Genomic DNA, 23,637 nt, shown 5'->3' with positions numbered 1-23,637 from the left:
TTTTGGCAGAGTGTTACCAGAGGAACATGGGGACAGGACCGAGAAGGGGAGGGAGGAGACAGGCTGTGCTGGCGTGATGCTGTGTCACTGCAGCTACGTTCTAATTGTATGTTCATCATTGTCAGAGTGGGATGCCTGCTTGTCACAGACTGTTGATGCTCAAATGGGATGATTATTGGTCAGTGTCAACAGCGGAGTACAGACTGTAAAGTATTGTTTTGTTTGTTTCATCCATACTGTTTAATTCACTCCACTTAAGAAAAAAAATTGTCAGAGGAATTATTAACCAGGCTGAGAAAACAGTGACTTGAATGGAAATTTGTAATGTCTGATAAGATAAACTTGAAAGGTATGAGCAGGGTTAGGGCTTCAACAAAAAAAAGGAAGTGTAATAGTGAAAAGAGCGACGATTAAGATTGAGGTGGTTTGGACATGTGTGCAGGAAGGATAGTGGATATACTGCACAAAGGATGTTGAATACAGTGCTGCCTGGCAGGAGGAAAAGAGGAAGATCTCAAAGGAGGATTGATGTAGTGGAAGAGGACCTGTTGCTGGTCAGTGTGACACATAGGGTAAGATGGAGGCAGATGATCTGCTGTGGCGACCCTTGAAAGGAGAAGCAGAAACAAGATGATGGTTAAAAAGCTATGAGCTTTCAATGGGGATTGTATAAATCAAGTTGTATTGAGCAGATTTGTGAAAAAAGGGGTAATGCAGCTTTTCCTGTGGCTCCTAATCAAAAACTGTATTTAAAAAAAATGGATGCAACTGCTTGGTCTGAAATGAAGCCAGTATGGAAGTGGTCTAAATCTGTATTCTTTCTAATGGCCAACACAGTGTGACTCCCATGTTTATGAAAGGGTCCTTTTGTAGAGAATTGTTTGTGAAAACAGCCCTTTGCTTCCTTTCTCTATGACCTCTTTAAAGGCTTTCCTGTCAGTCACCATTTTATCAAATACAGAATTATGTTAATTTTATAAATTATGATTCTCATTCGAAAAACAGCAGTAGCTTGTAATAAAGCATTAGGCAATGAGTGTGCAGTGTCCTTTGGTTTCCAGGTCAGGGGACCAGCATGGTTGTGGTTTGGTCGTTTGCTGTGGCTGCATCTATCTCAACTTAGTCCTGAGACTTTTCTCAATATATAATCCTCTGCTCTGAGTGTTTCTCTTGTAAATGCCCCAACTTTATGTAAGTGCTATTTTAAATCTGTGGACTATCTCTGGGAGAAGCAGCACAGTACAGGAGGAAATCTGACGGAGTTTATTTCCTGTTACCTTTCTGCTTAGGTCAGTGAACTTGAATATTGACCTAATTTCGTCTAAGTGTGTTGGTCCTGTCTATAAATGGAAGAACAAAAACACAACTTTGCAAAATAAGCATGTTGTTGTCCTTGCATACTGAATTAAAACTATAGTCGTCGAGCATTAAAGTGATCCAGCGAAGCCTGCCACTGCTGGAGCTTTTTGAACTACGTTATCACAACAGACTACACAGTGCCTCTGACTGTGACAGGTACAAACGTCAGGCCAATAAAATGTGTACAAAAGTTAAGTTACTAAGGTCGTGTGCATTTGCAAATAGGCTTTGTGCAAAAGCCTGAGAGATGAGTGGTTTAGTTTATAGTATTTGCAGGCATGAAAAAGTGACTTGCATTCTTGTATCTTTGGTTGTTTTTTTTCCACCGCTGTCTCCCCCAGGCAGGAAAGTTTGTCTAGTTCTAAGTGCAGATGTTTTTTTTGGGTTGTTGGGGTTTTTTTTTTGTAGGTTCAGTAAACAGTTTATTTACAGTAATGTCGCTCTGGGTAAAGGGAGTCTAAATCATGTGTGTTCAAACACAGACAGTGGTTACACCCTTTATATGAGACATGACAGCCAAGTTCACTAGCAGCAAACTTTGGTTACCGACAGCAGAAGCTTATGTAACTGTTGAAGGAGCATGTTTCCCCGTCAGTCGTGCTGGCTAAATTTCCACAGTGCTGCATGTCAGAGAAGCTCAAATGACTGGCCTGTGTGTTATAAGGGGATGGGGTGGGGTTCGGTGGCGGTGTGGATGACTTTCCTCTGCCCCCCACCCCCACCCAAAAACAAAAAACCCACATTCCTGCAAGAAAGGTCGACCACTGGGATCTTTGCTTGTACAGTAGGCTATTCCCAGGTTTATTTTTGGTGCTTCAGATTTTAATATGTGAACACTAATTTCAGCAATTCATTACTGGATTATATACAATTTTAAGACATGCTGCTGAGCTCACTTGACTGATGTTAGTGGACAGAAAGTGAGTCTGTTATAAACAGTGCAGTTTGTGTTTGCTGCTTGATTGGATCGTCTAAGTATCTACATATCCTTCCCTCTATCACATAACCCTTATCTGGAAGAAAACAAAGATACGAAGTTAAACTGCCAGTGATAATTCAACATAATTAAAGAATTACGTGTGCTGGTAGCAGCTGCTACGCTGTTAAAATCTGAATTTTATCATGCTACTGTTGCATACCCAGTGTATGTGACTTTCATGTGTTGGGTTGTAACAGTTTTGAAGCCGAGATTCAAACTGCAATATAGACCATATTTCCCCCATGGAGATCTTATTGCCTAGTTAAAATAGGATAGTCTGGTGAAAGCTATAATGTTATATTGTTAAGGAAATGGAGGACTGGAAATGCATCCAAATAATGGAATTTATTTTCTTCATGGTCATCTGATAAAGCTTGTTATTCGTTTTTCATGCAAAACGCAGAGGTATGAAGCGAGCTGTAGATTTGGAGAATGGCTGTTTTCCTAGTAGTGTAATCTGTGTCTTTGTGCTTGTTGGTATAGACAGATAATTTCTGAACTGCTGTGAAACATGTTCCTTGGAGTCTTGGAGTTGGATAATGTGGTTTACGATATTATCTGCAGATGCTCTTTCTGACATGGCGCATGCAGTGATAGTATTAGACATGATGTCGGCAGAGCGTGTCAGGAAACGGGGCTGCTTGCTCACTATGATCTCACCAGACTTTTACCTGGACTTTCCTCACAACATCACAGTCTGAAATCAAATAGACCTCATACTGGGGAGATTTTGCCCTCTCACTCACACCTTTGTCTGGGGATGTGCTGAAAAGTTGAGGGCTGCTGCACATGTGTGAAAACCGCTTCAGTGTGATGCAAAATGACTGGAGTAGGTAGCTTTTTAGTCTGAGGCTCTCTTTTAGCCCTGAGATTGTTTACTTAGCATTTGGTTCAAGCCAGCCCAGCTAAGCTTAACAGCCTTTCTATGGATGAGCCTGTGAACTGCCGCCTATCACCCTCCTGCATTCTTTCCTCACTTATATTGCTGCCTTCCTTAAAGCTCTGCAGCTCCACTGTGGTGTGAATAGTTCGATCAATGTCAGGGATTTCACCTGGCTGTATAGAAACCCTCTTTGTTGAAATTGATTAGATTTATGTCCCCTTGCATTTATGTATTGTTATAGTCATGGAAACGGTGGTGATAACAACTATTTCTGTAGCGTGATTTCCTCTTTGAAAAAAAACAAACATTCGGAATCATCATGACTCAGGCTTTTTATTCTGCTGCCTCTGAGTGTGAGTACTTGTGTATGTGTATCAGTAAAAAGAGTGTGTGTGTGTGTGTCAGTGACAGTGATAGCGATAATGTAGAGTTTGGGCTATGAATACCAGATGCGTTTATTATTAGTGAAGACTATATAAGCTAAGGAGAAATCTTACTATGTATGACATACGGAGATGACCATTTAGTCAGCAGGGTGACTGTTTTGTTTGAGTGTATCATCATGTGGTGATCAGACTAAATGGAGAGCACATTTCAGAGAGCGAGCAGTTGGAACAATAGACAATGGCAATCTGTTGTTGTACACAGAATTGTTCTGGTAGGTGTGAGCTGATTCATGCTCCCTGAATTTTAAAACAGTTCAACTTTGGTTAGCAGCATTGATCTAATACAGTAGATTGGTGTCAGTGCTGATAGTGGCGTCACTAAATGACCACTGTACAAATCTGCAAAAGTGTTTCTTTGTCATTAATATAAACTTGTTCATTTGAAGAGTTTCTCCACTTATTTAGGATGCACCCAATCAATAATTCCCCTCCCCCCTTTTTTTCTTCACAAATATCCTGCTGCTTTATCGGTATTGGGGATTCAGACAACTCACAAATACGTTTTGGGGGGTTTTTTTTGGTCCACAAAAAAACCTCACAGTTTGGCCTAGGGCTACTATACAGCTGGAAGCCCAATAGGGCTGTTGGGAGTCCATAGCGACAGGTTAGACGACTGCTGCTGGGGGGCGGGGGTGGGGAATTAGCATATTTTAACAGGGAACAGCGACACGCCATTGGTTGAATTCTTCTTGCTTACTCCGTAAAGACTGCTGTTGTTGATAGCAGACAGTCTGGCAGTTTATTTCTCACTCCTAGCATGTTTAAAGTTAGAGTTGGGGTTTTCCGCTCTGTAGCACCGATTTGTTTAAGTATCTTAAACATATGCAGTGTCTAAGGTACTTACTACACGGATGTCCGCGGAACTGTTCAAGGTAAAACTGTAGTGGGTCATTGCATTTACCTGTGTTTTTAATTGTTGTAACTGTCAAGATTATCATTATATGCGTATTTAAGGCTAATACTAACGAAGGAGCTAGCTAAAACGATATATTAGCGTACTTAGCGGTTGTTCAGTGGGGTTAATTTATCTTGCAACACAATGAGGTATAACACTTCAGGTTTAATGTAAACGAGTGCTCAAATTCAATTTACTGGCTATTGTTTTTCGAATATTATTTTTAATTTTTGCAGTCAAGTTTTACGTAGGATTATGATTGAAACGTAACATGTTTCAAGTCAGAAAGCTATTGAACTATTTTCACATTCAGAAAACGTGTGCTGTTAAACAGAAAGTGCACGGAAGACAATGTTAGCTGGCTAGCTTTTAAAGGTAAAAACTGCTTCAGTGCTTTGTTAGCTTTATGTTTCTTTGTCTTATCTTTGAGTATCTCAGCCTTTGTACTTAAACCAAAACAAGAGAGGTTATATTGCAAATGTGCTGGTGGTGATAAATACTTTATAATTACATCAGTGTGGAATTGGATATTGTAGACTTTGTATATTTTTCCAGCATGTTTGTAAGGCAGCTGTTTAAAAAGTAGTGGCTGTAAAGTTTAAAATGTGATGCAAGCTGATATGTGGTCATTGTAAACAACATCTTTTTTTCTCTTTTAGGGAAAAAAAATACCCAGCGTGACGACACTTGGACCTTAAAGGATTTATAAATGTAAGTCTAGTGAAGGCTCTCACTTTTTTTTTTATGTAAGACTTCAGGTAAACTGCTACTGCTATCCACTTTAATACACTGTGTAATCCACTGTGTTGCCATTGTGACCTTTGAAATGGCAGGTAATATAATCACCAAAGACCAGTTTAACCCTTTGGTCATTTCTTTTCTCAGACTTGTACACAGGTCCACATCTGCCTCCCCATGCAGAACTCCATGAAATGAATAAAGCACCACAGCCTATAACGGGACCCCCATCCACTCCCCACCCTGCCCCTTCCCCCGGCCTTTCACAGGTAAGTTGCCGCGCTACTTAACTCTGCATATTGGCTCTACAAGGGTGTGGTTTTCTTTCTCACTGTGTATTCTCAAAGAGACAGGGCAGTCGTTCAAGTGCTTTGTGGAGATAATGAAAAGTAGATCACTCAACAATAGAGGTTCTCTAATAGAGGACAGCTGCAGCAGACGCAAGTCTTGTGTTTTTTGACAATACTGTGGAAAGTCCCACAGCAGTTGATGTCCTCCATCAACTGGAACAATGTCTATGACTGTCTTTTTCAGATCATGCCAACCTCTAACATGGGCTAAAGCTTGAATATTATAACTGGACTCCAGTTGGAGTTGAGCCACAGATTCATAAACACACTATGAGCTTATTATTATTATCTTGCCATCCCATTGTCAGAGGCCAGAATAGCCTGCGGCATCTTTGTAACTATCCAGCTAAGCACTGTTATTTTTAATTTTGATTTTATTTATTTTGGTGTTTGTGTGTCTTTTACTTTGTCTAAAAAAATAGCTATAAAGTACTTACTTGCCGGTTGTCTACACCCCCTAAACATAAATCGGAAAAGATGTCTGTAATATAAACAGTAAAGCCTTTAAACAGTTGTGGGACTCTGTCCTCACCTTTTTGGCTCTCTTAAAGCTCTTCTGCTGTTGTTCTCACTTCCTGTCTTCTGCAGCCCTCATTCCCCCCTGGGCAGCCCCCGTCTGTAGTGTTTGCCACCCAACCTCCACAAATGAACCCAACACCACAACCCCGACAGGTAGGCCTGCTCACTCCTCAGAAACGACTGTTCCATCAGGGAAAATACTATCTAGTCAGAAGCATGACAATTTACACATTGGATTCATTGCTTTCCACACGAGTTCATTTTTGTGGTGCAATGCAAATATTTTTGTTTATTTCTAACTTGCATCTGATCAGTCCAGACAAACCACGCAGGGTAAAAATGCTATTGTGCAGTTTTGCAAAACTTCTACTCACTGGCACTATCCTAAACATATAGGGTTCTTAGAATGCCTGCATGTCTGTTTGCAAACTTTCCTCCAGCTCTGCGAAATGTAAACAGTCACTGTGGTCTTCATTACATGTCTTATGAAGTATTGGAGCTTAATCTACATGAATTCTTTTGTTTCTTACTGCCCCTGATTGAGTTGAGTAAATGCAATCAGCTTAAAGGCAGCTTGATTAAAACATTAATATCAGATCTGTAATATTTTGTATGTAGCCTTGTAAGTATCATTCTTTCATTTAAAATTAAATAATTAAAAAAAATATATATAGGGCAAGCTAAGAAAAAGCACATGCTCTGACAGCCATTTTCATATGATGAGCTCCAGTTGGAAACGTACAGAACTGAAATAACCTGTTAGTTGGGAGTGAAGCATGAAGTTTGAGCTTTTGTCTTTAATCTCTGTCCTGTCTGCCTCTCCTCTTCTAGTTTGCCCCCGGGCCCCGGCCTATACATCAACAGGTACTAACAGCACAGCTGACTAACTTGAGGGTGGGAGGGGGATTTCTACCATTTTAATGCATGTGAGAAGCAGTGGAGAAGGCCAAGATTTCAGGAATAAAATGACCACGAAGTGGTAGTTCCTGATTGTTCCTGATTCAGAGAGAACATGATAATATTTTTAACATTTTATGTTTATTTTACATTTATGTAATTAACATTGCCCAATAATGCAAAATTAACTTGATGATAACTGAAGTTAATGTTTTAAGTAAATATTGAATTTACTGTGATAAAAATTAAATTGCATTTGGGTTATGTTTTATAATAAAATGCATAAATGTTGCACCAACATTTCAGAAATGTAAGGAGACTGATTAGTTAAAGTGGAACAGCAGGTTGTCATTACTGTGCACCGTCTTAAGTCTTTCTAAGAGCAGCTAGGCCTGATTCACTGGGATTCACTGTTGTGCCTTTTATCTGCATGCTGCTTGTTAATTCACTGCTTAGCTAAGATCGAATGGTTTCTGGGCGCTTTCCTCTAACTGATTGTCGTGCCTTCTTTTTCTCACTCTTTCTCTTCCCACCTTCTTCTTGCTTCTATTGGATATGTGTCTATGTGTGATCTGTGCTTGTGCTGCTGAAGGGAAGCTTCAGATCGCTACAGGTAACTTAGGTTTTCTCTTTCCTCACAGTTTTTCCCTCCATTTTTCCCTTCTTTCACCCTCTCGAGGAGTGCATATGTGTGAGCCTAATATTTGGCAGTGTTGTGCTTTGTTGGCTTGGTGTCATTTTTCTGGCTACAACAGTTAGCTCCCAGGCCAGCAGCAGAATGTCAATGAGGAGGCTCTGAATGAACCAGCATTAGCTGCTTTATCTCTGCTGGCAGACAGGGCCAATATGTTTCCAGTTGGAGTCGAGCCACAGATTCATAAACACACTATGAGCTTATTATTAGGCTGAACAAGCTAGTTTTTCCTGGGTCCAAGAGATAAAATAATGCAAAGGGCATTTATTCATGTCAGAGGTTTCAGACAGGTAGCAAATGGTCCTGTTTTGTTTTTCTTTCTTCTCTGTGGTCCATCACACCATATTTCTTCTTGTCTTTTTCACAACCCACACTTGCTTCACCTTTGCTTTTCTACCATCTTCTTAGCCCTACTACCCCAACAGGCCCAACCTGCCTCCCAGCAGTGGGCCAAGAGGTGTCCCACCCAGCAGTGCTCCTCGGCCTGTGACCCCCACCCACGTCTACCAGGCAGGCCCTGGCTCCCAAATGATGATGATCCCCCAGCAACAGTTGCCCTTTCCCAGTTCGCCACAGGGACCTGCCTACATCATACAGTCACAGGTAGGGGGCACAACTTGTTTTTTGTTTGTTTTTTTGTTTGTTTGTTTGTTTGTTTTTTTGTTTCTGCTAGAGGTTTTCTTTGTATTGTATTGTAGGGTCTTTATCTTACAATATAAAGTTCCTTGAGGCAACTGTTTGAATTGAATTAAATTGAAAATATAAGTTTGTTAGCTCTATTAAAAATGCATTTATTTTTTGTTTAGATACATTTTGTAAACCCTGCATCCACAAAATCAGGCTTAGTGACTCAAACTGCTCAAAGTGGTTAATGGTGCAGAGGCATTTGTAATTTTGTTGCAGAAATTACCAGGATTTCTACTTTGATTACTCACAAAATGTGGTCTGGTCTTCTTATCCAAATGTGTGAAAATGTGCTGGTGTCTGGAGATACCCATTTGCAGCTACTTGGGTTGTAGAGGTGCTTCTCATTTATAAATAAAGGCAATTTGGTTTCTGTCTGTTTGCACATCTTAAGGACAAAAAACGTCATTATTCAATTATTTTCAGACACAAGAACACCTCTGAGGCGAACTGCCGTACTACATTTGAAAGATGGCAGCTTTGTATAATGCACCAACCTCTTTTGAGTACCAATATGTCACAGTCTTGAGAAAAGCACCTGAGTGTATTGATTTCACCTTATTGCATAGCCAGTATGTAGTATTTTCTCCTCAACATACCACCAGAGTTTTGAAGCTGTGTTTCACATAGTTTAATCCAGCCACATAGTAACACAAATACTTCCAAAATGTGAAGGGTGTCCCATTTCACAAACATTAGAAAGCAAGTGCACAAATGCAAAAGAAAGAAAGAAAAAGGAACAGGAAAATGTAGCAACATTACAACGGTAATGGATTGCTTATTTGGAGAAGTAACAAAAAAGCAGATTACTTTTTTCATTACATTAGTTTTGCAATTCAGATTCTAATGAAGTCTTCTGAAAGGAAACAAGAAAATTGTATTACACACCACAGCCTCCCTCCCAGCTGTAAAGCATCATGGAGGGATCCTTATGGTTTGAGGCTGCTTGTAGTCACTGAGGGAACAACAAACCAAAGACTGACGGCAGAATTCTTTATAGTTTTTATCATATTCAAGTTTTAGCCCATGTTAGAGGTTGGCATGAAATCCTTGTAATTCCAAAGTGTTCACATTTTTTTGCTTCTACAACTTTAATGATCTATATCTGTATCTAATTATGTTTTGTTTTGTTTTTCTCCATTTATCTTCTCTTCCTATCTTCCACCCTCTCTCTGGTTTGCCTCCTCAGTACCGGTCACCAACCTACGTTCCTACACCTCAGCAGTTCCCAGTCCCAACAGGCACCCCAGGCTATTACCCAGGCACAAGTCCTGCAGAATATGGTACTTACGGTAAGAGGTTTTACCTGGAGTCTCATCTGTGCCACTCACCTAGTAACAAGCACCATTCTTACACTTGGCAAACTAAATCAGTTGGAGAGAAAAACGAGAAAAACAATTATGAAGATCGATTGTACACTTTGTAATGAAACGCAAGGACAAGTTGCAACAAAATTTAAATAGGAAGGGTGAGAGGAGAGGAAAATGTCAAGTGAAAAAAACACCACCCAAAATAATAAATTTTATTTATAGGTGCCTTTCAAGACCCTCAAGGAGCCCTTACAAGCAATTAAACAAAAGTATATCTTAAGTATAGATCAAATAACGGTAGGAAAACACCATATAGTAAAAAGTCAATACGTCTTAAACTAAAATCAAACGGAATAGAGAAGCTTAAAAAGATGTGTTTAAAGACTGGCTTTAAAGATGGTAAGACTGTCAGAGTAGTGACTGTGCCGTGGGCAAGACTTCCAAAGACGAGGGGCTACTTGGCTGAAACAAACAGCTGTTATAGTAAGAGCAACATAGGAGGAGCATCTCAGTATGGGAAAGAGTGGCAATGTGAAGAAGTTAGAGATGGGAGTGCAAGATTATCAAGAGACTTGAGAGTAAGAAGCAGAATCTTAAAAATTAATGCAACATTTTACAGGAAGCCAGTGAGCTGTGTAACATGTCATTAAATCCTCAGTAGTTGCTCACATCTTGCACAGTGATCTTTTTTGAGCCTTTAGCTGAAGTCTTCTTCGTTTTTTTTGTTTTGGGGTTTTTGGTTTTGTTTTTTTTGAGGAATTCTGACTTGTTACTCTTTCAGTGTTTGTCTTCATGTAAGTGTTTACAAGAAAATAACCGTCTTCCCTTAATAAACTACACGCTTCTGAGATTTCTATTAATTACATTCATCTTTTCCCCTGCCACCCACTCATTATTTATGCATCTCTTTGTGCGAGACACTTCTGGCTAACATGAAATGAGAATGAACAGGAGTGGAGTATAAGGTGTTATAAAAAGCAGTGACGATTTTACAGACCGTCAGAGAGAGAAAAATCAGGAAAGATAACCTTCTCTCAGCCAGCATGGACCATATGACCTTAATGAATAGCAGTTACAACTCGCACTGTGTTCCTATTGATGGGTGTGGCTGCATTCCCCAAAAAGTTTAAAGTTGCTGACTATTCGTGTCAAAGTGGTTATGTACAAATGGGCCCACAACAGCATCCTTAGAAATCTGCACTTAGCAATAGGGGTAAAATTTATGTATATCACAGTATAAAAGCCTTCAATGATTATATTTAATACACACACAAGTGTCTTCATTTTTACATTTACTCATAGTCATTTTGTTCCACATCAACTGAGTATAGCCGCAACAGACAGATTTATTGCTGATCACACGTGCTGTGCCTCCATCTAGTGGTAACTGTGTGTCATTGGACCATAAAACCTAGTGATGCCCTGAAACAAACTTGCTGACCTCCTCCTACCAGGCATTTGAACTATGTGTTGTCTTTGTTGAACTGAATGCAGAGGCCTCAATGCAGACCTGTAAAAACACAATCCTTCCTATGAGACTGCTCATAGGAAGGATTCCACTATTTGCTCTTGAATGTGGAGTATGTGTGTTCTGGGTTGTGCATGGGACAGTTAAACTGTATAGGGGTGAAGGTCTGGTGGACTTCTGCATTAATTTGTGGTAAATTCACATGTTTGGCATATCTAAATTTATATTTTCAGATATTTTGCAGTTCCTTTCTGAACAGCAGTCTGTGTGCGTTTGACTGAAGGCATATTTATACCCACCACTGTAACCCTCACAAAACAAACAAACACACTCTGAAAATGGTGTTACAAATGCTATTGCGAGCTGCTCTTTGGTGTCATTTTGGCCAGTCGTGGACCTGTTCACTTTTGTAGCCTGGCACACTGTGTTGGAATGTATAATCATATTGGTTTTTTTCCACTGATATCATAACAAGGGCTCAGATCATTCCAGATTACACAGAAGGAGATGTTGTAAAGGCCTGAAAAGCAGAGACTTTCTGGAGAAACTTCTGGTAACACACACTTTGCAAGTGTGGCGCACCCTTGGCATCACTATAAATTATGGCGGGACAGTGGTCTTGTCACATTTGGTGTGTGATACAACCAGTACGGTGACCATAAACAGGTCATTACATTCATGTCTTTGCTTATAAGAGAAGTCAGTGTGGAAAATGTGCCAGTGTTATTTATTCTGTGTGAGTTTTGCTACTGTTAACATGGATTTTGAGGATAAGATCTTTTTAGTATGAGTGGCCTTAAATGGTTAGATTTGTTTTATGGACAGTTTGTATACATTGGCCTAACAAGCAAACGATCCCTTGATCAGTTCTGGTAGTAGACACACATACCTTTGGGATTTTGTCCCCCTTTTGATTAAAGGAGGAATCCAAAGTAACTTTACTGGTCATGAGAAAAATTTAATCAGGAGGATACACTAATCTCAAACTTCAGATTACAGACAAGAGAATGAATTCTAGTGTATTTGACATGTCGATGTAGTCTTGGGATGATATCAGCAAGTTCAAACATATTCTTATAGTTTAACTGTATTCCTACACCTCCCTGTGTCAGTGGTAGCACAGGGTGGTGTAGCAGGTTTTTGTATTGCCTGACAACAAGAAAACTGAGTCAAAACCTCCTGGCCAGCCAGAGGCTTTCTGTGTGAGGCTTCCATGTTCTCCTGGTTTACACATGGGTTTTCTTCAGGTTCTCTGGCTTCCTCTTGGCTAATTAGGAATTCTGAAGATACTATAGGTGGGGATGTTAACATGTTAGCATAATTGTGTTTTGTGTTTGCCCTGTGGACTTGTGACCTCTTCAGAACCTCCCTAATCACACACATTAAAGGCCTATACAGCTTCTAATGATTTAGCAGCTCTTCTGTAGGAGTTTGAACAGGATCATTTTTGTCTGCCCAAACAGTCTGACAATGCTTTACTAGATTGTAAACTTCTGTGGAGTTTTAGTGATGAGTGAATCTTTACAATACTTAAATGTGTGGTCTGAATACTGAACCCTCCCACGTCTTGTTCAAACCCAGATAGTTTGACCCTAACAGAAACACTTCCCATTCTGTACTTTTGACTGAGATGGCACATAAAAGTGCATTTAAGTGTCAGTCTGCACCACAGCAGGGCTACAGCTGATAGGAATGGGCTGTATGGCTGTTTAGCCTGCTGATTTCATGTTTATTATGACACTGAAAATAATCTCCTGCGTGTTTGTTGCATCAGTCATTCTGACAGTCCCTTGGCATGTCGTGAAATCAGATGGCACATGACATAAAATAACTGTCCAGTGACTGTAAGACATGGCTCTTTAAACCTGGTTGCTGAGGACCTTGACTTCACTGCTGCTTGCTTCATGAAGATGTGTTGAGCCAAGAAAGGGATTCATGTGTGGAAGTAATGTTTTTTTTGCCCTCTTAATATCTATGCTCGTCATAGTTATAATCCCAGAATATCATTTTGCCTCCTTGCAGCCCTCTTTGTGGTGGAGTGTTTCTTAAAACACACATACACAGTACTGAGAGAGTGTAGTGACAATTTTTAACACTCCATCAAGATTTGTTTAGCTCAGCTCATCCCACATACATAGAAACAGCCCTCCCCCTACACACACACACACACACACACACACACACACACACACACACACACACACACACACACCCCAAATCCGTTTGACTCTTATGTGTTAACCAAAGATCAGATAACATGCCTGTGGTGGAGAGATAGAGGAGTCTTCAGGGAATTCAGAGCCAGTCGGAATGGCACAGTTTAGTTTGTCTGCCACTATACTCAAGAGGAGGGAGGGAGGTGGGGAGGAATCAGGAAGGTCAGAGGGAGGAGCAAAATGGAGACACGCTGGAAGAGGGAGGGCTGAGGACTAAAAGAAGTCATTCTGAGAGGGCACCTGTAGAGAGGACAGGGAAAAAAGTTAGAGAGGGGGTTTAAAGAGAAAACCCCCTCTAAATTGTATTTCTGTACAGTCTTTACATTCTGCAGCAGTTCAACATGGGCAACCTTGGTTCTCGAGAGCAGGAGGACTCTGAGGGTAGGTGTTGTCTAGACGGTGTCTCTTTGCAGCCCCCCATCCCCCTCTTATGGCAAACTTTTGTGCTTTGAGTCATATCTCAGGTCTCTTATTTACAGTATTGGGATACTGTCCAAGTCTCATTCCGCCTTCTGGCTTTCTGCTTTTATGAACCTTCTCCCTCTCTCTGTCCTTCTCTCGCTCACTTTCTTCCCTCCCTTTCCATGTCGCACGCAGTCTTCCACCAGCCGGTGTGGGTTTTTGACTATATTTAGGCTGTGCTGCTTCTGGGCAACAATGCAGACTCAGTAATGTGAGTTAGACTGTAATGCATGCAGCAGGGGAGAGAAGCAGAGCAGGCGCTAGCTACTCCCAACCTGAAAGAGAGGCCTCTTCAGTTTAGAGTTTGGGGGGTTTTTTTTCTTCTTGTTTTTTTTTGTTTGTTTTGTTTTGTTTTTAGTCTAAGTCTTGTAAAAGTGGGCTACACCTGATTTTGAACTGTAGCTGAGGCCAGTTACACGGCCAGGTAATGTCACTGAGTGGTTTTGTCTTGTTGACATTATTGACCAGGTATGCAAAAAGCGTTTGCTTGCTCTTTAGGAGGGCGTCACACTGGCAGCAGCTTTCTTGGCAAGTTTGTGAATGTGATAAGTATTTAATTCCTTATGAGATCACCAATGCAGAGCTGACACAGCAAACTGCTGTGTCATGGTCTGAAAACCTACTTGGGGTTCTTCTTGGTACCATGTTTGCTTAACTGTTGCATTTGGTGAAATGCTGATTTTAGGCAGTTGTTTCTATTCCAGCAAATCTCTACTGAAAGAAGTTAATTGAATTATTTATTCCCAGCAAAATAAGTAATTAAAATCACCCGATACTTGATGTTATTAACTTAGCTACTGTTTGTGTAGAAATAAGCTAAACAAAAATAGACACGATAATAAAGTCATAAAATAAGGAGCTGCAAGAGTTTAAGACATTTGCCCTTTTTTAAGTGCTGAAATATAATATGTCACCCTAATATTACATTACATGAACTAAGTCATTTATCATATTTTTGAGTTGTTATAATTTTTAATTTTCCTTAATTCGTTTTATACAAAATCATTTTTCTGCTATTGGGGAAAATGGATTTGTTGAAAATTAGTTGAAAACGGTAATTGTTGTTATGGCATCCTTGCAAAAAATAGGTGCAGTTTTGGTCATTTTCCATTACGATCGACTACCACCTAATGTGCATGGCGTTGCTATACCAGTGTAGCTTGTGACATCATTTGTATGCTACACGGATACCACACCAATGGAGACACCGAAGCGATGGTGTTCCTGCTGCTTGGTGTATGCCTTTTTTTGACAGACTCTCAGACCACAGTGTTTTTTTGTGTAGCCGTTTCCATCATTGCTGGGTTTGAAAAATGATGGTTTTGATTTTTGTGAAGGAGACGTTCTCATCACATATCGTGTGACACCACTAACTAGCTAATCGGTGGCATGCAGTCTGACATCACATTTTTTAGATCACGTCAGATCACTTAGAACCCCGGCCGAGTAGGTACTAAAAAAGTACCTGGTACCAGGTACTACCACCTAATTGGTGTTTCAGAAATCCCAAAAAAAGTCAATGCAAGGCAAGGCGAGTGAGGAGGGAGGTACTAGGGGAAAAGGGCTACAAGTTCAGTTAAATTGGTCAACACAATCAGCCTGAGGAAGCTTTAAAACATTCATGTTTAAACATTCATACTTAAACTGAAGTGAGCAAACTCACTCTTGACACTAATTGAAATGAATCCGAAATGAAAGCAAAAATTAAAACTATCTGAAAATATACAAAAAATTATCTGGTAACCAGAAGCAAGGTATTTATTTAAGTTAGGGCTGCTCAATTAATCGAATTTTAATCGTGATTACGATCTGGGCTTTAAACGATCTTTAAAAATGACTGAGCCGATTATTAGCTCCTCCTCTCACGCTGCTCCGTGTGGCAAATCGAGCGCACCTCTCTGCGTTTCGAACACGCGTCACAACAATTAAGAGGACCCGAGGGAAGCTCGGAAAGCTAAGCAGAAGTTATTTGGTGAGAAGAGGATAATGACTGCTGAAGAAAGAATGCTGTTGGTTGAAAAGAGAGGTAAAACGACTTAAGTGGTGTGGAAACATTATGGGTTCGCGGAGTCAGACGTGGATCAAGTAGACATAGTGTGGAAACTTTGCTACGGTGTCGTAGCTGCACCACAGAGCAACACTACAAATTTATTCAATCATTTGAAGACCGCTCACAAAGTGACATACGATCAAACAATGAAGGAACATAAAGAAAAAACTCTTGACAACACCTGCTTCATCCTCACAGATTTCCATTCACGCTACCCTGTACAACGCGACTAAATATCCCACCAGCTCCCAGAGACACAAGGAGATAACAAACGCGGTAACGTTTTCCTCGCCAAAGACCACTGCTCAATTAACACAGTGAACAACCAGTATTATGCAGTATTTTGAAATTCACTAAACATAGATGTTTACATTTTTCATTTATTTTTTATATTGCAAACATTTGCACTGTTATCAGTATTTGCACACTATTTTATATTATTTTTTGACATCTTTAAAGCCATTATTCAATACATTGTTATTGTTAAATAAATATCGTCAAATAATCGAGATCTCAATTTCAGTGAAAATAATCGTGATTATCATTTTTGCCATAATCGAGCAGCCCTAATTTAAGTGGTATTTGTTTTAAGTTGATGTGTTTATGTTAAGTCAATATGACTTGGTTTACATTCTTCTGTCTGTGATTCACAGCAGGGGCCTACTACCCTGCACAGCCACAGTTCACCCCCTCGGTCCAGGCAGGACCTGTGATTATGAATCCTGCACCTCAACAACCACAGCCACCCCCTCAGCCTGCCCAGCACATCCCTACCAAACGGGAACGCAAACAGGTACAGTCAGCATTCCTAATTCAAAAATGTGCCACACTTCAAGCTCTCTGTGCTGCTTTGAGATGCATGTGATACAGGATATGTGTTTTACCTGCTTATGACTTGTGTGTATCCTCAATTACATTTGCTTTTATGCAAAATCACCACGTCTCTCTAGACAGACTTAACATAATCTTAAATAATCATATGTTATTAGCAAAAAAAAATCCTTGCAAGTTATCAAAGAGGAGACACTATATATAAAAAAGTGAACACAGCACTCAATCCTGACAAGAAAATTATGAATGATTTCTGAAATGCTGAAGAGGGAGGTGGTCACACCCTGACGATCTTGTTGTTGCACCTGGTCACATGTTCACAATAGACATTCATGACCGTCTGATTTATGTTATCATCATACTAAAAACTACATATTACTTAAAAAAAACAGCCACAACTTTATAGCTGTGCAGTATAATGATTTTAGGTTTTGCATATGACATCCAACAAGAATTTTTGGGTATCACATATAAAAATAGATATTATTAACTGTAGATATTATGCTCAGTTACGGAAACGGACGAGTGTCTGCGCAGTCAAAAAAACAAGCAGGTACTTAGACGTCTACTCAGACCCTCACACTTTTATTCGATGATATCATTTAAATCACTGGGACCCGAACAGACCCATGTATAATCCCTGCTTTAAAGACATGGGAACTTAACCATGTGCTAAAGTTATTGAAAGCTTCATATTCATTATTACCAATTAAGGTCCTTGATAATGAAGGTGGTGTCTTGCAACTGGATTTGAGATGAGTCAAAAATGTTGTTGCCCTTTTGATTTCATGATATTATATTATTATATTAGAAGTATTGGTCAGCTAAAGTGTATTACTGCAGCTTTTGCATGATTTATAGATGGATGGATAGATGGATAATTTATGGTCACTGGAGACACATTGTAGCATTATGAGCAAGTATTACACCTTTGTGTCATTGTAATCCAGTTTCAACACAATGCAATGGGATACAGAGACATCCTTGTTGCTTGTTATGATTCAGGCTTGAATTGGGACACTGAATTCAATTTACTGATTGAAAAAGATATTAATAAACTTGTCTTTAACTTCTTATTTTGTATAGCTGAGCTGCTGTACAATGTATTCCCTGATTTAACAGAATGTCTAGTGTTCCCCCGTACTCTAAAATGGCCCGCGCCTGGTATGTGGTAGCTCTCTGTGAACTCAAGCCCCTCTTGTGTCACCATCCTTTTACATCTGAGACATCTGCAGCAATGCTTACATTTGACTGAACAGTGTAACCTGCTGCTTTTCTCAGTCTGAAAAGTGAGTGATCCACTGTACGTGATCTATGAGACACACAAAATGTGAAGCTCTGGTTGCAAGATGATAAATGTTATTGGTGATATCACACAAAATATCTGCTTGTAATTACATTACATTGTGCTTTGGCTGCTAATATAAAGGGGTGGGGTTTGTGTGTGTGCTCATGTGCACACTACAAGACTTGCATTCCTTGAGTTTCGGGAGTGATGTGCTTTAAAGGAGCACCAAGAGATTTGGTGTCTTGTACAGGGCACATTGACAGAAATTAGGTTCTACTGTGAACGGATAAAGGTAGCTTCACACAGAGGTAGTGGTGTGTGTGCATGTGTCTGGGTTTGTAGCTTTTTAAAGTGTTTGCTGCTAGTGGTCTCTCCGTGCAAAAATCGGATACCAGCTGACTTGCAAGAACTAAATGCCATTTTTTTTCTCTACTCCCCTGTTTGTGTGCTCTCACTATCACCCCACGTCAAAGAGAGTGTTCAGCGGGGTGGGGGGTGGAGGACATGTCAGCACATAGCTCAGCTCCACGTGGCCACCAGTCTCCTCCCCCGTTTGAGCCGGAAGGGCTAAACAGTCAGCCTTCCTCTGCTGCTGTGGCACCCCACCCCCCCTTTCTGCTCCAATTCTACATTTTCTTTTCTGCTCTCAAAAGTCAGAAAAAAGTCTAACTTGAACAGAGTGTGCAGGATGACTGAACAGAGAGAGAGGGATTGAGGAAACGGGGAGTTTCTTATGGTAACCCTTGTTCATTTGACGACTTTTTGTTCCTGAAAACCCTCCCATTCTCCCTGCCATTGCCCCTCCTTCACACTCTGGCCCCTTTAACTGTTTGTTAGTTTCTGTGGGCGGGGGTTTGCACATTCCAATACCAAAGCGTTACAAGGCCAGTTGCTTTATCCTTTTTTTCCTCTTCTGTTTAGCATATGAGAAACGGTCAAGTCGTTAGCCAGCGTACTGAGAGTCAGGCCCAGCCCTGCTCTGTCTTCCGTATAGCTCTTCTGTCTCGTGCTGGATTTGTATTGTGGGAGCTAAGTTGAGAAGGAGCTACTTGTTATCCACCCACTGTCCTGGTTTTTTTTTTTTGTTTGTTTGTTTGTTTTTTTTTTGTTTTGTGGGGGTTTAAAGTCCAGCCCTAAGCCAGCCAGATCTGTTACTCCAGCCCTCGGATGATAGAGGCCCACTGGGGTTTGTAGCACTCTGGGAGAGGAGTTGCAAGCAGGCTGAATCAGGTAAAGGTCAGCATGGTTGAGCTAATACTGTCAAAAGTAGGTCAGAGTGCAAAAGTGTTACAAACGGTTTAATCCTTTTCTAGGAATGGCCTGTGTCACTGAAGTTAGCAGCATTTGGACTCCTAAATTCATTGTTACTTTGTGTGACTGAGAAAACACGTGTTTGTAACATATAAGAAGAGTGCAGTGTGTACACAGGAATGCATTCTGTTGTCAGATCTGATTGTGTTTTGCCTTCATGTGAGCAGGCTTTTTCAACAACAACGGCTTAAAGCAGCAGTGGAATTTTGTTTCGCTGTTTAGCTTCAAGTTGGCTTAATTTAATTCACGCTCAGTCAGACAGCTTTTCTGGTGACTCAGAGGCTGAAGCACATTCAGTTGGGCAGCAGAGGAATTTGCATGGTGGTTAGAGTTTTGGATTTTGTGTGCCTCAGTGTTCAGGCTGTGAAGAAATGTAGCTTTCATTCAATGAGGCAAGCTAGTGAATAAAAGCTAAAGGGAGGACTGTGAAAAAAGACGAATGTAGGCACTACACCATGGGAAGCAGGTTTTTTCCCCCTGCCTTTATTCTTCATTTGAAGTTAGTTTCAACTAAAGTGTTGTCTGTGTTATTTACCTGCTGTCCCTTACACTCATCTTTTGTTCTTTTTACTTACACCAGTAGCTCATCTACTTTCTTTCCTCCACAGATCAGAATAAGAGACCCAAACCAAGGAGGTCGAGACATCACAGAAGAGATTATGTCAGGGGGCCGTAGTGGCTCCACCCCAACTCCACCTCAGGTGAGCCACAGAGCCACATTCTTAACTAACAGTACTCAGGAGAGCGGCCATACAAACACACTGTTCGCTTTTTATAAACTCATACACTTGAAAGTGACGTTACCTGACAACTACTGCTTTCTGGGGTCCATATTAAAATATAGAAAAAATACTTTCTGCTTTATTTAATTTAAGATTAAATAAAACAGGACTAGAATTGACTCACATGCTCTGTCCACATGTTACTGCTTGGAAAGAATGCTGATTGCTATTTCCGATGTGATACACTACAATCTGTCAAAATTAAACTGACTGGCACTTTGACACGTGGCTTTTAAAACCAGCTGGGATTTGAGCCTGTTTTTTCTTTTCCTTTTTACCCCCCATAGTCAAATGGAAAAAAAAAAGTGTTAACCTCAATTGTAAGCTCACCTTTCAATTTGTGTGTATGTCTCCCACCAGACATCTGGATCAGAAAGTACGTCATTGACCCAGGCCAACGGTGAGAGTGTCCCAGCTGCTACTACACCAGCACTGGTTAGACCAGGTGAGTGGCACATGCAGAGTCTTGAACACAGTCGATACATATTTTACTTACTACAATTTTAGTACTACAATTTTTATAACTGTTATTTGTATGCATCCTGCTTAGCCGTTTGTACTTTCATAACCATTCTTTACTTTGAATAGGTCTTAAATTCACCTATAAAATGAAATGATTCCAGTTAATGTTTTCATCTTGCGATTACTTAATTGTTAAGATTGGCTTCTACCAGTAAACAGCAAAAACTGTTTAAAGAAGCTAGGAGAAAGGAAAGATAGAGCCTGTGCTATGTATGACTTAATGTTTCTTTACTTTGGATATCTTGTTAAAGTAACTGGGGACCAACCTTGATTCATGAAACAAGCCATCTATGTGGATATAAGGCATGTTAAATCACAGCCTGTGGGCATAAGCAGTTCTTAGTTGAAACATTTCCTTTTTACTGTTCAGTTGTTTGTACATATTTTAGTCTGTGTGAGCAGCTACATCGAGGAGCCCTGTGGTGAACAACAAGTATCTTGGTGAATCTTGAGCAGTCAGCATCGCATGTGCTGGGGGTTTTTTTGTCTTTTCTTTAAAACAGAACTTACTTTTTTTTTTTTTGTAATTTTCCCACCTAAAGTTAAGTAGGGTTATCTGTATGGAAGTGCACACAACTGCTATCAAGCACCACTTTCAAAATAAGAGTGATGAGAATTTTCGTAGTAAATCCATGCTGCTTGGTGCCATTCTCTCTGTTGGATTTAAACATAGTTAAAATAAGTTGTTATCATCCCTGAGTGGCTCGCCCAAGTGTAGGAAAACAGGGAAGCTAGTTTATTTTGGGAAGGGGGTTGAATGAGGTGTAGATATATAACATAAAAAGCTTTATTATCCTCACATAGCTGACCCGTGGCTGTGGATGAATATCTGTTTATAGGTTTTCAGAAACGATGTATTCAGTGTTGATTGTAAAAACATGAATGTGGACCGTATAACTGTGTCATTTTTTTTTTCTTCTGACTTTTGACCCTCCAGATGACAGAAGGAAACCTACACCTCCACCTGTGGCAAAGACCCCTGAACTTCTCAAAGGCGACTCCATCCCTACAGAGGCTAACACCTCTGATACAAACACTAAGACCCCGTTACCCGCTCCTCTGTCAGAAGCTGAGAACACGCCTATTAACACTATTTCTGCACTTGCACCGAGCCCTCCTGTTCCAGATGTGATGGATGCGCCTCCATCTCACAGGGACCCTACACCCCCTCCCCAGTCAGCACCTGAGATACCTGCCTATCCTGCACCCCTTCCTGATCCTGTCCCCACCTCTGCTGCACTGAACAAAGTTGACAATAAAGCCACAGAGGCAAAAGAGGAGGTGGCAAAGGAAGAGGAGACTAAAGCAGAAGAGAATGTGATGTCAGTAGACACACCCCAAACTCCTCCTTCCTCCACTAATGGTGTGGCCGAGTTGGAACCTGAAAGGCTGTCGGTCACATTACCACCAAGTCACCTAGAGGACCCTCTGGAGTCTCCAATTGCACAGCCTGAGGAGCTCCGCCTACCCAACGGGCTGCCGCTCCCAGCCCCTCAAGACCCCGAAGCGCCTGCCGTCAACACAGCTGAACGTGACGACAGCCCCATAGCTGAACCAGATGTCAGTCAGCAGCCGATAATACAGACATCTGCAAACGTCGCTCAGGCAGGACTATATGTAGAAGCCATACCTCCACCTGTTAAACATTCAACCCCTGCACCCTGTGCTCAAGAAGCGGAACCACCTCAGGCGGCACCTGCCCAGCCTGAGGTTCCAGAAACAGTTCCTGCAGCCACTCTGGATGTTAAGGAAGACACTCCAGTGCCCCAGTCTAGCACCAAGGAAGAGACTTCTTCTCCTACAGAGACAGTTTCAATAGCTGACAACATCCCAGAAAAGGTGCCCACTCCTCCCCCTCCTACAGCAGAGGAGAGGGAAGACACTCCTCCTCCTCCCCCACAGACGGTCACCTCTGCCCCTGTAGAAAGTACTATGCAAGGTTAGTCACTTCCCCAAGTTTGATTTATTTTAGTCATTTCTTTCTGCTTTCTACAAACTGAGAATTGAGTCATCCTTAGATTTTCTGTCTGATGCGGTATTTTTGAGCTCATCTGAGGCTGCCTGTCTTTCTTTCTCTAGCTGCTGTGTCTGTGCCAAAGAAAAAAAGAAAAATGAAGGATCTAAACAAAAAGGAGGCTGTGGGAGACCTCCTGGATGCCTTTAAGGAGGTATCTGATCAATGATGTATTTGTTCATTCATTCTCATACTTTTCTTGCCTGTTGTAACTAATCTGCAATTACTCAATATCCACTGAAGCTGAAAAAGAAACTAGTCATCAACCCTTTCCAGGGACATAAGACGAACTGCGGTTGCTGATTTTTACTATAATGTCTTAACGAAGCTCATATTTATGAGCTTCCTAAATTCCAAACTGATTTTTCTGACTAAGCAGCAAAAGGTTGTTGCACCAGAGCCTGAGCCAGTCACAGCACCCCAGCCCCAGCCCCCTGCCACTGCTCCTCCTGCCCAAGAGGAGGCAGACTTAACCTGGGAGGACAAGGAGGACAAGCTGGATGCTGAGAATATTCAGCCGGATCCTCCCAAGCCGACTGCCATTGACAAGAAGTATCAGTACAAAGAGGGTGGGTGTCTGAAACTTGACAGAATTTAAGAATTTATTCATTGAGTGGTCTACCTTCCTCCTCTCATATGTTGTGAAATGTTTTTTAACAAGAACACATCTTCTGTTTTCTGTTTGTTTCAGAACAATGGAAGCCAATAAACACAGAAGAGAAGAAGAAATATGACCGTGAGTTTCTTCTGGGATTCCAGTTCATCTCAGCCAGTATGAACAAACCTGAGGGTCTACCAGCCATCAGTGATGTTGTCCTGGACAAGGTGCAAAGATTTACCCTAAAGTTTAGTCTAAGTGAAATAAGACCAAAAAAAAAACATGTCTAGATCATGTAGTAGTGGAAATTGTAATTAAGTTCCCATTCTGCTTTCTGTCTT

The 23,637-nt window shown here is 40.9% G+C and overlaps 1 protein-coding gene across 8 annotated transcripts in view; it reads left to right on the top strand.

Annotated features, from left to right (window-relative positions):
* Positions 1-23,637, top strand: part of LOC134640793 (eukaryotic translation initiation factor 4 gamma 1-like) — a 37,299-nt gene that overhangs the window by 2,100 nt on the left and 11,562 nt on the right. For 2 of the 8 annotated variants that reach the window (XM_063492726.1, XM_063492722.1), the window contains exons 2-15: positions 5,222-5,273; positions 5,448-5,569; positions 6,239-6,322; positions 7,001-7,033; positions 7,659-7,679; positions 8,169-8,363; positions 9,634-9,736; positions 16,604-16,743; positions 19,989-20,081; positions 20,523-20,607; positions 21,622-22,623; positions 22,764-22,852; positions 23,078-23,267; positions 23,390-23,523. In XM_063492726.1, the coding sequence (XP_063348796.1) occupies positions 5,495-5,569; positions 6,239-6,322; positions 7,001-7,033; positions 7,659-7,679; positions 8,169-8,363; positions 9,634-9,736; positions 16,604-16,743; positions 19,989-20,081; positions 20,523-20,607; positions 21,622-22,623; positions 22,764-22,852; positions 23,078-23,267; positions 23,390-23,523 (2,244 nt within the window). In that variant the 5' untranslated portion in view covers positions 5,222-5,273; positions 5,448-5,494. Of the gene's footprint in view, positions 1-5,221; positions 5,274-5,447; positions 5,570-6,238; positions 6,323-7,000; positions 7,034-7,658; positions 7,680-8,168; positions 8,364-9,633; positions 9,737-16,603; positions 16,744-19,201; positions 19,300-19,988; positions 20,082-20,522; positions 20,608-21,621; positions 22,624-22,763; positions 22,853-23,074; positions 23,268-23,389; positions 23,524-23,637 lie in introns of those variants that run through there. The other 6 variants (XM_063492725.1, XM_063492721.1, XM_063492728.1 and 3 more) reach the window with 4 other exon arrangements.

Source organism: Pelmatolapia mariae, linkage group LG14, assembly GCF_036321145.2.
Source record: "Pelmatolapia mariae isolate MD_Pm_ZW linkage group LG14, Pm_UMD_F_2, whole genome shotgun sequence".
Taxonomy (NCBI): Eukaryota; Metazoa; Chordata; class Actinopteri; order Cichliformes; family Cichlidae; genus Pelmatolapia; species Pelmatolapia mariae.
Note: the sequence above shows the minus strand (reverse complement) of the source record. Positions and strands in the feature narration are given on the sequence as shown.